General features: G+C 39.4%; 1 protein-coding gene across 1 annotated transcript in view; it reads left to right on the forward strand.

Annotated features, from left to right (window-relative positions):
* DLGAP2 (DLG associated protein 2) overlaps positions 1 to 6,912 on the forward strand; it is a gene marked incomplete at its 3' end in the record, with an annotated part of 379,588 nt that extends 372,676 nt beyond the window's left edge. Inside the window, exons 12-13 of the mRNA XM_080342897.1 lie at positions 4,258 to 4,410; positions 6,694 to 6,912. Of these exons, the coding sequence (XP_080199023.1) occupies positions 4,258 to 4,410; positions 6,694 to 6,912 (372 nt within the window). The remainder of the gene's footprint in view (positions 1 to 4,257; positions 4,411 to 6,693) is intronic.
* Between the last annotated feature and the right edge of the window lie 7,960 nt (positions 6,913 to 14,872).

Consider the following 14,872-nt stretch of genomic DNA (forward strand, 5'->3'; position numbering starts at 1 on the left):
TTCTGAAATGCCATTTTCTTGTCTCACATTTTGTCTTACCGCACCTTTTTTTTTTCTTTAACTTAATCTTAAGTATGGTGTTAGTACATTTTTTGTCAAAGCAAATATGTAATTTCAGTAATTTCAGTCTGGCTGTGTTCTGTCTTTTTTTGCTGCTTTTATTAAAGGAAAAAAAATGAGAAGGGAACAGATGCAAGTATTCTGAGACATAATATTATGGCTTGTTTTTGTAATGCCCTAAAATAGTAACTATATTTCTGTTAAGAAAGGAGAAATTTTTCACATTACAGGAAGTGGAGAACAGTAAAGTAGCAGAATAGCAGAGAATATGTGATCCAGCTTTCTACCTACCTGAAAAAAAGGACTGATCTTGGAAACGGGAATATACATAATGTTCATAAAATGTGGCTTCATAATTTGCAGTGCCAATTATATATAAGATGTCCTAGGGCTAAAGGAGCAGATGCAGTATATTACTTGTGAGGCTTACTGCTATTGTTCTGGAAGTTCATTAGACACTAACTCAGTTCTAAATGTTATCTTCATTAATATGACAGCAGCCATCAGTGATACAAATGTTGTGGCAAGATGATACTAATCAATTGAAGAAGGTAATTCTTCTAGCTACAGCTAGAGGCAGAACGCCTTTTCAGCTCACTCAAAAATCAAGTGTAACTTGCACCTTTTGACTGCTCCTACACTTCGCACATTAAAGGTGCTGAATTCTGGTGCGGGCATGACAGCAGACATGACCTATATGTCTGGCCAGATACATTCCTTTACTTGTTAGTATTTGCCACATGACTTCTTAAGGTAAAACATTCATTCTGCAGAGACCTACTTGGTACTTTTTACCCATAAAATTAAACATCCAGAATTCTTGAAACTGCGATCAAATATTACTGAGAAAGTCATGCCAAAAATGTCCTACCTTCTGATAGAAAATGATAAGATATATGGTCCTCATTAGGAAAGAATCCAATTATCCACTTCAAAGGCTCTGTCAAAACAAGAATTTTAATAGCTGTTACAGAATGACAGAGGAAATATGCAAAGGCAGGCAAGCAGGGGATGGCCGCGTTTGTAATATCAAATATATCATGTGTGCTCCTATCTAGTCATTTGTTTCGTAGAGAAAGGAGGAAATCTTCATCAATGTCTAAAAGTTTCTCACTGCAAATTTCAGTGTGCCCTCCATTACCTGATTGATTAAGCTATGCAAACTAAGATTTGGAGAGCCTAACCTCCATTTATATTCAAGTGGGTCCAGGGCTAACAAGCGCAGTTCCTGCTCAGGACAGCCATCAGCTCTGTGGAAATGTGAACAATTCATTACTGCAAAAGAAATAGGAGCACAAGGAGAAATCCACAGCTTTGCAGACAACATGACCAAAAAAAGGGCGAGATTTTCTTTCTTATTCCTCTTTCTTATTTGGATAATAAACCTTTGACTTCCATTACAGCAGCTTTCTCCCACTCTGAAGATTTAGGCTCTGAATATTCTTCAGCTTCATTAAATCAGCAATGGGCTCTGCAGAAAGCAGCAACTACAGAACTGGACTTTTAGCTCATTTGTGTTTTGAGGCTTTTCTTCCTATGCCTAATGACAAAGTTTGTTGTTAAATAGTCACTTAGTGCATAAACACAACAGACTTTCTATATGCTCCTAAGGCAGCATCTCAGTGCCACATGGGAACACTGCCAGATAGCAGCCAGCCAGGACATCCCCCACCCCAAAACATCTTGTACTTACAGGGCTACCACACAGAAACTTCTCTGACAGTGTCCAGCAACAAAGAACAAAAAACAACAGCGTCTACAGCCATTCCAAAATGCGTCAAGGGTTTAGGAAGAGAAACGTACTATTCAACCCAAAATTTAACCAGGAAATTCACCCATCACCTGTAGACTTCTCTAAAGGGTCACAGAAACTTCAAGGAATACATTTGTTTACATTCTGGGTTAAGGACTCTTACCAAAGCCTCTCAGTCAGGGTAAATTCATAACTTTCTAAGCTTGACAAAGTTTGTGGGGTTTTTTAAGAATCTGTCTGGCTATCTCCTACAGTGTACTGTTCCAAATAACTGCTATTAAAATAAAAAAATCACTGATTAATAACTACTCCTTGCTGCATTATTCACATTATCTCTTGTAACACCTTTTTTTTGTTTGAAGTGTCCTCCTCCATACTCTAGTCAGCACAGATCCTGCTCAGCTCATGAGATCATCACTCAATATGTCATGGATGCAGGCAAAAACAGAGCAGCTCGAGCACCAGCTAGGTACTTTTTGCTTGCTTCAGGCTTCCTTTAGAAGGAGGGCTGCAAAGCTGAGTTCTGAGAAAGATACAAGTAAATGAGCAGCTTCTGCGAAGAAACAAGTTTAAAAGCCAATCTTTTCAAAACTTAGCTATAATAAACATCATTTGCACCAGCATTTGCCCATGGAGCACGGATCCACAGGCACAGTAGTGGGAGGCAGCCCTCTCGTGTCCAGCCCACGCACTGCACACCTCTCTGCGAGCAGCCGTGCTGGAAGCTGCCATCGCCCCAAATACTGTGGGCAGAGTGGGGTGCACAAAGGTGCAGGAGAACTATTTGCCTCGATTCAGAGGGCAGTGGCATTTCAAAGAGTGGCATCAATTTCTGGCTGTTTAGAGACTGGGAAGAGGGACTGAGGAGACCAGGCTGGAGAGAACAGATTGTAATACAAGACAAGCTGCTGTGGGACTGGTCCTGACAAATTTCTCACAAGGAGCTGGTTCCTGAAGCCTGAGTTATTGGTCTCTGCAGAGTAACTAATACCACTGACATAAATTTTAAATGGTTTGGGAGTAAATTGGGATCTACCCAATTAAGTTGTTTTCAGTGAATGCTACTCTGGAGTTGTATACTGATTCCCAGAAGTCTGTTATAATTTATATGACCACTTCTCTTAAGTTGCTGATGCTCCCTGTGAAAAGGAGACTTTCTTCTAGTCAAGAAGACTTTCAAGTGGATAAGCTTTTACACTGGTTCTTGGCCCAGATTCCCAGAGGAGTTTAGATAGGGGTGAACCTTCACGTTGTCATGTCCAGCTCCAGGCACTCAGGTCCCACAGTGGCATCTGCATACCTGAGTTTGAGTAGCAATTCCTGGTGTCAGACCCCCTAGAAATGTGCAGTTCAAGGGAAGAATTAAATAGAAATGCTGAGTTATCTCCCAGTTTTTAGGCAACTATGTGGGTTGTGTTCAACACATAAAATGCCTTTGTGCACTAGATTTGTAAAAGACTGGACACAGAGTTTTACTTCAGCAATAACACCAGTATTTCTAACACAGTAAACTAGTCATTACAGCTTTTGGCCAGGAAGGGGGAGATCCAGAGTCCCTTTGGCCTGGTTTCAACCTCATCTCTCCCAGCTCAGTTGTGTAGACCATCTTAACTGCTTTGTCCCAGCATGAAAGGGAAGAGACATTTCTCCATCCTCTTCATAGAGACGTTTATCAATTAAACTCTGTTTAATTGAAGTGGTAAGCCTGTCTTACTGAACTAGTACCAGTTGTCATAGAACATGGGCTTAAGAGTCAGTATATTACCATTTTATGTAATTTTTATCTAGTATGGGCACAAAGGTAATAGTCAAATAAAGGGTCATTTTGCTAATTGTTACCACGACTGTTTGCTCCATTAAGTGTTGTGCACATAGCACTACTTAATTCCAGAACTTGGGGATATTGCCTTCCCAGTTTCTGAGTGGGATTTTACTCCATGGAGAACGAAATCCTACCATCCGCATAAAAATGGTATCCCTTATGTATACATTTGAAAATGTAAGACAATGTAAACATCAAATTCGGCATAAGTTGGCAACTTCTTCATGATGCTGTTTTGCCTTCTAAGCAGCTATCATGAATGTAATTTTTAATCAGAAAGACTTCAGCCTGGCCAGAATACAAACTACATTCCTCTTCCCTTTAATAATTGGCAGGCAGAGGCTGTCAGCTTGTTCCTTTTCAGAAAGGCAGGTCAGCACAGCATATGGTGCTAAGGCACTTCCCTGATTCAGGAAGGTTCACATATGACATCCAGCTCGCCCATGTTTGGGTTGTGTAGGATGTACAACTTGCCAGTCCCAGCTCCCAGCCGTAAAGCGTGTGTAGCCTCAGCGCCGAGCAGCACCGTAGCCATATAACCCGGCATGATGCCTTTCCTGCCTCAAAGCACATTGTTTAAAGCCTCCTGGTCTATTCACGTTCTCTCCTTTGTGTGTGACAGGACCCGAGTGCCATGCCGAGACCAACTTCCCAGGACCTGGCAGGTTTCTGGGACTTATTGCAGCTCTCAATTGAAGACGTCAGCATGAAGTTCGATGAACTGCACCAGTTGAAGCTCAATGAATGGAAAATAATAGAATCACCTGAAAGGAAGGTAAGCAGACCATGGACAGTACCATTTACTCCCCATTTGTAGTCCTGCGGTCTCCTTCTGTTAAATACAATAGTGAAACATGGTAGGTTTCTAACCCTAGAACGCATCTAATTGGCATGCCCCAATTTATACACAGAAACTTTCACCAGGTGTGAGGGTTTTTTTTCTTTTTAACAATGTTGAGCTGAATTGTATAACCAATAAAACGGATTTTGTTAATTCACTCCGTAATTCTTTTGTTCAAATTATTGGTATTGACATTCTAAAGGCCAGAACTGAAACATGTTCTGCTTAATTCATACTGAGGACAACAGCCCGAGAATTCAATCAAGGTAAACTCAGCACTCTGCTACGTTTGGGGCAGCTCAAACCTGAGCACTACAGTGTTTAATCCTGCCTGCACAGCACAACTGATATTAGGAGTGTGATAAAAGCATGTGGCTTAAGATAGTGCAGGTCGAACTAAAGCTTGGCCCACAGAAGTTTGGAGGACAAAGAGTACTTCTGGCAAACCGCCTGCACCTCTGTCCTGCAACTCCACCACCTGGGAGACACCCCAGCCATGATGCTTACAAACCAAAGGTGGCAAATTGCCCACAAAAGCAATATACTTCTGAAACTACCTTTCCCCCTTTCTAGAGCTCCATCCCTCACCTTGATTGTCCCACTGTCCTTATTGATTATTTTATCAGTCAGATGAAGACAGCACTTGGTTTGAGTCAGTATTGTTGGCCTCAGGTGAATATTTGTTTGGTTTGGGAGGAAGTAGGAGGCATTTTGACAACTCTTTCATTTCTTCATGCTCCTCTTGGATTTTAATTTTCAGCCAACTGGTTGGTGGATGGTGAGTTTGCAACTCTTGCTTACTAGTGACAACTGGAAGTAAGAAATTATTATAGTGACAGCAACAGTGATGTTCCTAAGAGAGAAATGGAGCCCTTATGTTCGTAGCTGAAAATAGGAAATAGAGAAAATAAAGAGCAGAAGAGCTGGCTGTCATGCGGAACAGCATTTTAGGCTGTTACACTATTCCTGTTGAGTTGAGAATGTAGAACTATGTTATTAAATAACCTTCGTTATTTAGTCTTGGCTAATACATTTTGGTAGTAGACTCAGAATTAGTTTAAAAAAAAAAATCAATGAAGCATCTGTAAACCATAGGCACATCCGTTCCATTTTTGTATTCTTTTAATCCTGCTGTGCATCAAATTAACTGTGTTCTCCATAAGGAACAGCTCATACTCTGGACTACTACTATTACTTTAAGAAATGATATAGCAGAAAAATCGATCATAATACCACACTATGCATATGAAGTTGTGGAGTCTCTGTCTTCGGGGCTCTTCAGTGCAGTATTAAATATGATGTTGAAAAACCTGCTTTAATTCAAAGTTGCATCTAATTTCAAGTGGGCTTTGCATGGGGGCTGTACGAGATCACCTCCAGTGGTCCTTTCCAACCTAAACTATTGTATACTTCCATGATTCTACATTATGTTTTTAAGGCCCCTATATGATATTTCAGAGTCTCTAAATGGAGTGAAAGATCCATTTCATACTTCCAAATAATTATTGATTTAAAACCTGCAGAGCAATTTACAGCTACTTTGGTACCAAAATCTACCGACTCTCACTTTATAATTTGATAATTCTTCAATATAATTTTCTTTAAAATGGTCCAGGCTGGCAAACAGAACAATTAGCCCTATGTTCTCTCTCTGGTTGGTGCTTGCATGTTGCCATTTAGCAATTCATGGAGGAGACTAAACTAATAGACATGTATACACAGCTGCTATCTCATATCCAGCTGAGCCTAAACTCAGTATGATTAATTTAATTTAAAATCCTGTCCTGCTAATCTTAGACAGTCTTTTCACTTGATCAGACCACACAGATGTGCTGAATTCTTATTGGAGAGCCAGTGTGTGTTTCTGTTTACAATGTATGTAATAATGTGTTAGCTAAAATGAAACAAATTCATAGCAAAGCGAGGTACACAGATTGCATGTGCAGGGTACCTGCAAAGGCAGGAGAAGGAAGCGTAGTCTGTTTTAAGGCGCAGGACTGCAGAATTTGTAATGGCTGCTGAACAACAGGGTTTTTGTCAGTGTCCCTAGTGTGGAGAGCTGTTCATGTAATTTGTTAGTCAGCTGACTGGAGAGCACAAATTGAGCATGCTTGATGTATGTAACCAGTATTTTGCATTTCATGTCTTCGATTTGCATGCGCTGCTGATGGTACCTTCCGCACGCAGTTCACCCTCCCTTTTAATACCCTATTGCAGGAAGAAAGAAAGGTTCCTCCTCCTGTACCAAAGAAGCCCCCAAAAGGAAAATTCCCTATCACAAGAGAAAAATCTCTGGACCTACCCGACAGACAGCGACAAGAAGCCAGAAGACGGCTCATGGCTGCTAAGAGAGCAGCCTCTTTCCGGCAGAATTCAGCCACAGAGCGTGCAGACAGCATCGAGATATATATCCCAGAGGCTCAAACCCGGCTTTAAAGACAGAATGCTGCAGAGTTCCTTTTTTAAACAAAATGCTTGTACAGTTTGTCACTTACCTGGTAATTTTTGTCTCATTCTCTCCACTAAATATGCCCTTGCTGTTGTGTTCTTTGTGCCATAAGCACAGTGGAATGCTTTTGATTTCCTCAGAATTTGCTGAGCTCACCGCAAGAACGACTTCTTTTTGTATTTATTGTCTGACTTACAATCAGCTACAATGGATAGGGCTTGTTGAGACCTGACTTATCCAATATATTCTCAGAGGACAACAAGAAACACCTCTTGAGATGGAACCCAGCTTACTTTTTTTGTTATTTATATTTTTATAAAATGTGTGATAGTTAGGGATAAGAATAACAAACTATAAATGGGTGCATCTCACCATTCACTAGAGGCATTAGCTAATCCAAGTAGAAGGTGCTACAAATGTAAAGAGCAGGAAAGAAAGAACCCATTTATTTCTCTGACCTCCAGTTTCGTTTCCTAGAACCCAGCTAACATATTTACCCATGTGCTCTGCCACACTTCGCATCTTTGTTACTGCAAAATAACATTAGGCCTCTCATGTCATGTCAAGTTTCTGGAGATGAACAGGGATATCCAGCCACTAAAACTCCAAAGTTCATCAGAAACCAAGAAGCGTACAAGTCTGGTGGTGCTGGGAAGGCCCATTGAGCACCGTTTGCTGTTAGCGGTGTAACGACACTCTGACACCTAAGCAAAATTATAATGCAAGAGGACTTGAGTGATGGGTGAAAGGAAAATGGAAGCCTTAAAAAGTTAGATCTTCTGTAGCAAGATGTGTAAAGAAAAAGATATTCTCGCTCCTTTGGAACACTCACTGCATTTTTAACAGTTCTTTTGCGTGTTAACCTTTATTTTATAAACCTTCTCTTTCATATCAAGAGCTGTGCTACATGTAATATTTCAAAATCTCAAAATGTTATATCAATTGAGTTTCCAGGGTATCCTTGAGAAAAAAAAAAAATCTTGCTTGTTTAAAATGCCAGTTGTGATGTTGTAAACAGTTTAAGAAATATGAATGTGAGTGGTAAGTATATCTAAGTTTAAATGGTTATGTTAAGGTAAAGGTGAACTGTGGTTTACAGTTGTATTTTTTTTAGAACTATTTTTCTATGCAGTATCATTTATGGCAAGAATAAGCTTCTTGCTTGCTTCAGACATTAAAAAAGAAAAAAAAGGAAAAAAAAAAAAAGAGTCGAGATAAGTGATTTCCAGCCATGGAATATAAGGAAAATAATATATTTTCAAGCCTCACATTGTCAGAAGAGAGAAGTGGTAACTACCACAGTCAAGAGGCTTTAATTTAAAACAGATTAAGACATAATTATTCCACTTCACCTACCTTCCAGAGCCAACCCAGCACTTAGAAGTCTTCAGGTGAAGACGCAATAAGATGAGTAACCCGCAGCCCCCGATTCCAAGGTTTGAATCCTACTGAACACGACTTTATCTCAGCCTGAACCCAGACAGACAGACAGCCCCATCTCCCGCATCCCCTTTTACCTGCTTTAACAAATGCAATGTATTTAGCCATAGGCAGAACAGCTATTTAATTATACTTAAGCACTTTGGTTCTTCACCTGATGAGCACTTTAAATCCGAATCCCATGCACCCTGCAGCCTGACAAATGACTGAAAACATGAAGTATCATAGGTTATGCAGATCTGACATTGCTTCAAATCTGTTTTCTTTTGGTTTTGGTTTTGGGTTTTTGGGTTTTTTTCCTTCTCTTTTTCCTACATTGTGTAGTATTAAGCATGAGTTCTGTCTTTGGAGCACAGCTGATAAAGCATGTTTAGCTTCAAGATATGAATCTTTAGAGACAAAGTTTTGAGAAGTTTCTGTGGGGAGAAAACCCTGTAAATTGAGCCTGATATCTGGTATATACTTTACCAAATAGCCTTAAACTATATTTGGAAGCAAAAACCAAGACGAATGTATACCCTTCAAAAAGTAAAAAAAAGAAAAAAAAAAAAATCCCTGAAATATTCTTCTATAGATGAAAACATTCTATTTCCCATCCCTCATGTTTTTCAAGGCATTTTCTATTAAGGAAAGAGCTGAATCCTAGGTTGTGTACAATATTGATGCTGCTTCCTATATCCATTGTACTATTTGAAATACAAATGTACCTGTGGACATTGGCATCTTTAGTCTTGACAACTGGTATCTTGTTTTAAGTGGAGCTGCTAATTAGAAATACCCACACAGAACTAAAGCAAATGTCTTTCCTAGATCTAAGAAATTTAAAATAGGCACACACACATATACATACATATCTATATGTATGGCAGCTGATACATTTTATCTAATTTTCCTGTACACTTCAAGGAGAAATCACAGTTGACTTATTCGATTGAAAACCCCCACCTGCAGCAACAGGTCATGTAATTAAGACAAGTTCTATTTGATTCTACCAGTAATCAGACTTTATAAATACAAATCGTAAAAACAACAGATGACAGATGAGCTTAGATCCCAGCTGACCTAATAATGCTGACTTGGGGTAGTCTGTGTAAATCTTTCATTTTAGAATCATATTTTGCTAGTTTTATAATATATTAAAATTTTATTCAATGTTCTCAGACAAAAATAGGCCTGCGTGAATTATGCCAACCCTGAATTTTACATTTCCCGTGCCATTACAAGAAAATGTTCAATATAAGCTTCAGATATCTATGATTTCTGTTTGTTCCACTTTTGTTCCCCCCCCCCCAAAAAAAAAAAAAAAGTATCAAAAGTAAACTAGATGCCTACTGAAAAGTCTGATAATATGTTATCTGTGCATGTTACATTTCAAAGTGCAATATATTAAATTATTGTACAGGTAACATTCTATCATTAAGGGCAAATAAGCCATTTTTATTTATATGTTGTACATCTGGTTAGTTTAGGAAAATAACATTATGCTTATCATACTTGTGTTGCAAATAAATCAAAGTCAAATTGCTTCGGTCCCTGACGTGAGAAATACAGCATGTGGTATCTTATTAAACAGTTCAATTGTAATCTGACTCCACATCATAAAAATAAAATTCAGTTACAAAACCGATGTAGGAGGAACATAAATAAATATAAAGATAGAAAGTGGAATGCTTTCTATGTAGAGACTTCATGGTGTAGACCCACACAGAGCAGCTGAATATAGCAAAATAGTTTAGTGTTTAATTAAATACTGATTGGACTAATATTTATTTTAACAGATTAAAATTATAGAAAGTCTCTGTTCATTTCTTCATTGCCTGTAAAACACAAGTATAATAAACAGAATTCTGAAAATTTAAATAAAGAAAAAGACCCGACTGGTAAAATCATTGATATTCGCCATACTTATTTTTGCTTTGTATATTTTTTTTAGATTTGAGATTCTTTGTAAATTGGTGAAGTGCATTATGAAGTGTTTCATTATTTCCTGTCAACCTGAATAGAATGGCCTTTGGCAGCGTGCAAAGACTAATAATATTGTACAGTTTAATACCAAAAAATGACAATTGTCACTATGTTAGATTTGAGATCAATCAGGAAGGAATTAAAGCGTGCATAGGATGGTGTGTGGATTTCATATATATATATATATATATATAAAAAATACATTTCATATAATGGAAATTATTTGTTTTAAAATAAGCCCATGTCCTGCTGTATCAACACATTCATTTTATCTTCTTCAGCATTGCATCTAGTATAAAGTGAGGGAAGTTTTGGTCACTTTGCAAGGAAAAGAAGCACCCGCTACGCGATGAGGTGACGCACGGTCTTCTCATGCCCTTGAGAGGCTCCTGGCCCCATGGCACCCTCATGCAGGGCCGCTGCTCCACACCTGATCCTCCCTGCATAGGTCCACCCCTTGTGCCTCCAGATCTTCCCATCCCAGCCCTTTTTGTTCCAAGCCTTGAGCCTGCTCGGCCAGGTCAGAGGGTTTGATGTCCTCCTTGGTGCTTCATCATTGGCACCGGTAGCAGGGAGCACACCGGGGACTGCTCCATCAGTGGCTAGTTTTGTGATTGTTAATTTGATGTCTGAAGCTAGTTTGGCAGCTCCAGGGGTCAAGCTATGTACACTGAAAAGCTGCGAAATCCTGTGCAGCCGCAGCCTCAGTATAAGACAGAGAGCTTAAATGAAATTTGGAGAAGTTTTACTCCCATTACTGTTCCCAGAGCATCTTACGATGTAAATACACCACCCTCAAACTACGTTTGAGGTGAGGAATATCAGCAAACCCCTTAATGTCTAGAGAGGTTCTTCCTGATGTGTGACAGGTTGACACATTTACACAGTGCCTTTCGTCCAGAAGGATCTCCAAGCACTTTATTAGCTGGCACACAGACTCCAGGCTGGGCTGCAGCTCGGGAGGTTACCCTACCCATGGCCTGGTGAGCCAGCACAGTGGGACACGGGGGCCTCTCCTGCCTGTCCCCACACTGCCGGGGAGTTTCCTTCCACACAGCCTTCCCTTACGGTCCAAGCCTGTGACGGAAGAGAAGCAAAGTCTCACTGAGTCAGGAGGAAGACCTTGAGCAAAGCAGAGGCCAAGGCAATGCTCACACTGCCCCTCCAGGGTGTAGGGCAGGGAATGAAAAGCATCAAATTAAGTTTCCAGAACAATCTCTGTTTTTTCTGTTCACAACAGTAGCAGTGAGGGTCCCTGCGGTGGAAGAGCTCCCCTGGGAGGGCACCACAGGAGAGCCCTGGCCGGTGCCAGGTGCAGGAGCTGATGGCACCTGCAGCTGAGCCCTCCTGGTTGGGGATCTTGGCAAGTGTCTCCTTCGCACATGCATCACCCCCCCAGCACTTTTAGCAGGAGAGATCTGTCAGGGGCACATGCTGCAAAAGCAGCCTTCCCCTGTGGCGTAGCTGTCAAGTGCCCTGTTCTCTCCTCCAATCTGCCCTCCAGACCAGCTAACACAGGGGCTGGAGTGTAAGGATTATACTTTGGTTTGGGCGGCTGCTCTTAACTGAGATTCAGCTCTAACCCTAAGGGTTCTTTTTATGGCAGAGCAATGGGGATGCGTCTCTGCACTGGCAGGATCAGCAGACTAGAGGCAACCATTTCATGCTGCAGATAACAGAAAGAGGATGTATACATACATACATACATACATATATATATATACAGCAATTTTTCAGTGTCATGGTCCCAGACAGTTGGACCCAGGAACCACAGTCAAGACACAAGTTCCTGTAGACCTGCCACTTTCTTGCAGATCAGCCTCTGCACTGACAGCCATGGCGGGTTCACTACCTAGTGCAGCCTCATGGCCATTCTGCAATGATTCACCATCTTCACCTCCAGGGACCATCTTTTGGGAACAGCTGCTTTATGGCACACTCATATGCATACATGGACTCCCAGCAGGAATAAGCCCTCTGTATACACAGAAATTGCTTAATTTACCTCTGAAATGCAGCTTCCTCTATGGTGTAATGCTGCAGCTGTTTAACTACATAACAGGCTGTTCAGGACAGCAAGTATGAAAACGAAATTGAAATGGAAACTTGCCCAAAAGATAATTTGGTCAGCATGTTTAGGCTGATTCAGCTCCTCTTAACAAAATAAAATCCTAATAACTGCAAGAGGCCATGCCACTCATTATACCTAAAAAACATATTCCAGATCCCTTCTCATTAAATGCATATCGCATTTCGTAAATGATGATCACAGAAGATTCATGGTCCCACGTTTCCACGCATGGGTGTTTCTTCTATTGCCCTTCATTGCTGAAACAGAACTGGGCTTTTGAAGTCAGATCGTAGATAATATAAAATAGTATGCCTACATGCCTTGCTCTTTAACTGAGCAAACAGAACAGTTTTCATCAGCTGGCAATTTAATTCTGGTTTATTAAGGCTAAATTGTTATTTTTCTAAATTGGTTTTGTTGGACAGGATTTTTTACTTCTCTAGGACAAAACCATGTATATTTTCACTGAAGCTTAAAAAGGGGGAGTGTTTATTTGAAAATATGGTCATTATTCACCAACACAGCCCATTAGTGAGAATTTTTCTTCTCCTTTCATTACTCTTCTCTCATTCAACACAGCATTTCCCACTCCTAAAACTGGACTGTCATATAAGATTCTTACTTGTGAGACGAATTATTTCAGAGCTTCAGGCTAAGATATGATCTCATTTGTATTAGAAACAATGCTAAGAACCTGAAATCAGAAAGAAATGTCAGATTTGAATCGGTATAATTCAGATCGATATCTGACTCAGCAAGCCCTGCTGAGGTAGGAAGGACTCACCACTCAAGTTAGTGAGTGCCCAGTTACTTTGCTGGATGTAGTTCTTCCTTTCAGGTAGGTCACAATCAAGCAGAGGGCTTGATAGTAGGTTCATGTCTCTGCAAAAGTCACAAAGAAATACTAACTTGGTTTATAATTACCCAGGAATCCACATGCTTATATCCATGCTTTGATTTACCCTTTGGAGGTTTAATAGTATGGCCATATAATTTTAAAAGGGCTCAGCATGCATGTATTCTTTAGTTCAATTTATATATTAATTTCCTGAAACAAGAAAATGTCCCTTTCAAGTAACCTGACTTCGACTGCTCTAGAACTGTTCTTTCCTGAAGAAAAGCCACTACAACTGTGCAGGGTTTTCTGTACAGAGACAAAACTCATACTTTCATTCACCATGTGACATGCCAAAATAATCAAGTGTGGCCTAAGGACTAAATTAAATGCCTCCTATAGAATTTCAAGGAATGTTAGAACCAGGAAACTAGCTGTTTAGTTATAATTAAAAGTATATATAAATATATATAAATATATACACATAAGAAATCATATCAACAATGAGGATGAACTGAGTGCCAAATATTCACCATCTGTATAAAGCTACACTTCACTAGAATTAAACTATTTTATGTAATTCTCTTTCTCATGCTTTTATGGTTCTTTTGATAAATTCTATTTAGTAGCATGCAGGATACCTAAATCGAATGTACAGTACGTTGTTTCATTGCTACAATAATTTCTTGCTTCTCAGTAATATCTTCTTTACCAGAATGTTATTTGTTACTTTGAAGACATATTTGAGAATTGTTTTATTATTGAGTTATTCTTTTTTCATGGTTCTCTGCTCACCTCCAGCTGATTGTAAGAAAATGTGCTTCACTATTTTGCCCCATCACTCTTTTATGAAGCTGCCTCTTTCAATTGGTTTATGTATTGTTTATGTTCATCTCCTGTAAATAATTCTGCAATTAAATTTTTTGAGAAAAATAGAGTACACTCTTTCTTACAATTTAAATTTTGCAGTTGTTAACAAATGCCATTTCCAATAAGAAAATCTGTATCCCGCACTAAATTATTGCTTTAGATATGTAGCCTTTTGAATGTCAAGAAATTAATTTTCAATGAAATATTTTTGATAGGGTTTTATCTGAATTCAAAGGAAAACATTTGAAATCTGTGGAATTCAGCAAATAGTAGAATCAGTTATTGCAATGCTATTGATATGTTTTGGTGAACAGTCACTAGTACTATAGGTATGTAAAATTTTGCACTGACTATTGTGTGCCATTAACAGAAATAACAATAGTCTTTTTGCGTGTAAAACTTCTGTTACTGAATTATTTGTAAGAACTAATTATTAGGTAGAAGAAACTGAAACAATTTGTTTTGGAAAGGTGAATCCTGGAGCATCTCTGTGTGCCTTTTTTGCTGTTTGCAACAGAATAGCCAAAAATAACTTTTAGCCCACTTCATGTTTTTCAGTTCCTTTCAGGGCAAACAAGTCTCCTTCAGGGAGCGCCTTTAGCATCTCAGCAGAAAATTTGAGCAATACTTTGCATTGGCCACACTTCTGAATAAGACAGAGACATGGTAGGCATGAAACAAAGATGCGTGGATTCTCTGAGTCTAAATAAAGGAGGTACCAGGAATGCTATGACAAATATGAATTAGATTGGCATAGAAAAGTGCT

Source organism: Nesoenas mayeri (genome assembly GCF_963082525.1).
Source record: "Nesoenas mayeri genome assembly, chromosome: 3".
In the NCBI taxonomy this organism is placed as follows: Eukaryota; Metazoa; Chordata; class Aves; order Columbiformes; family Columbidae; genus Nesoenas; species Nesoenas mayeri.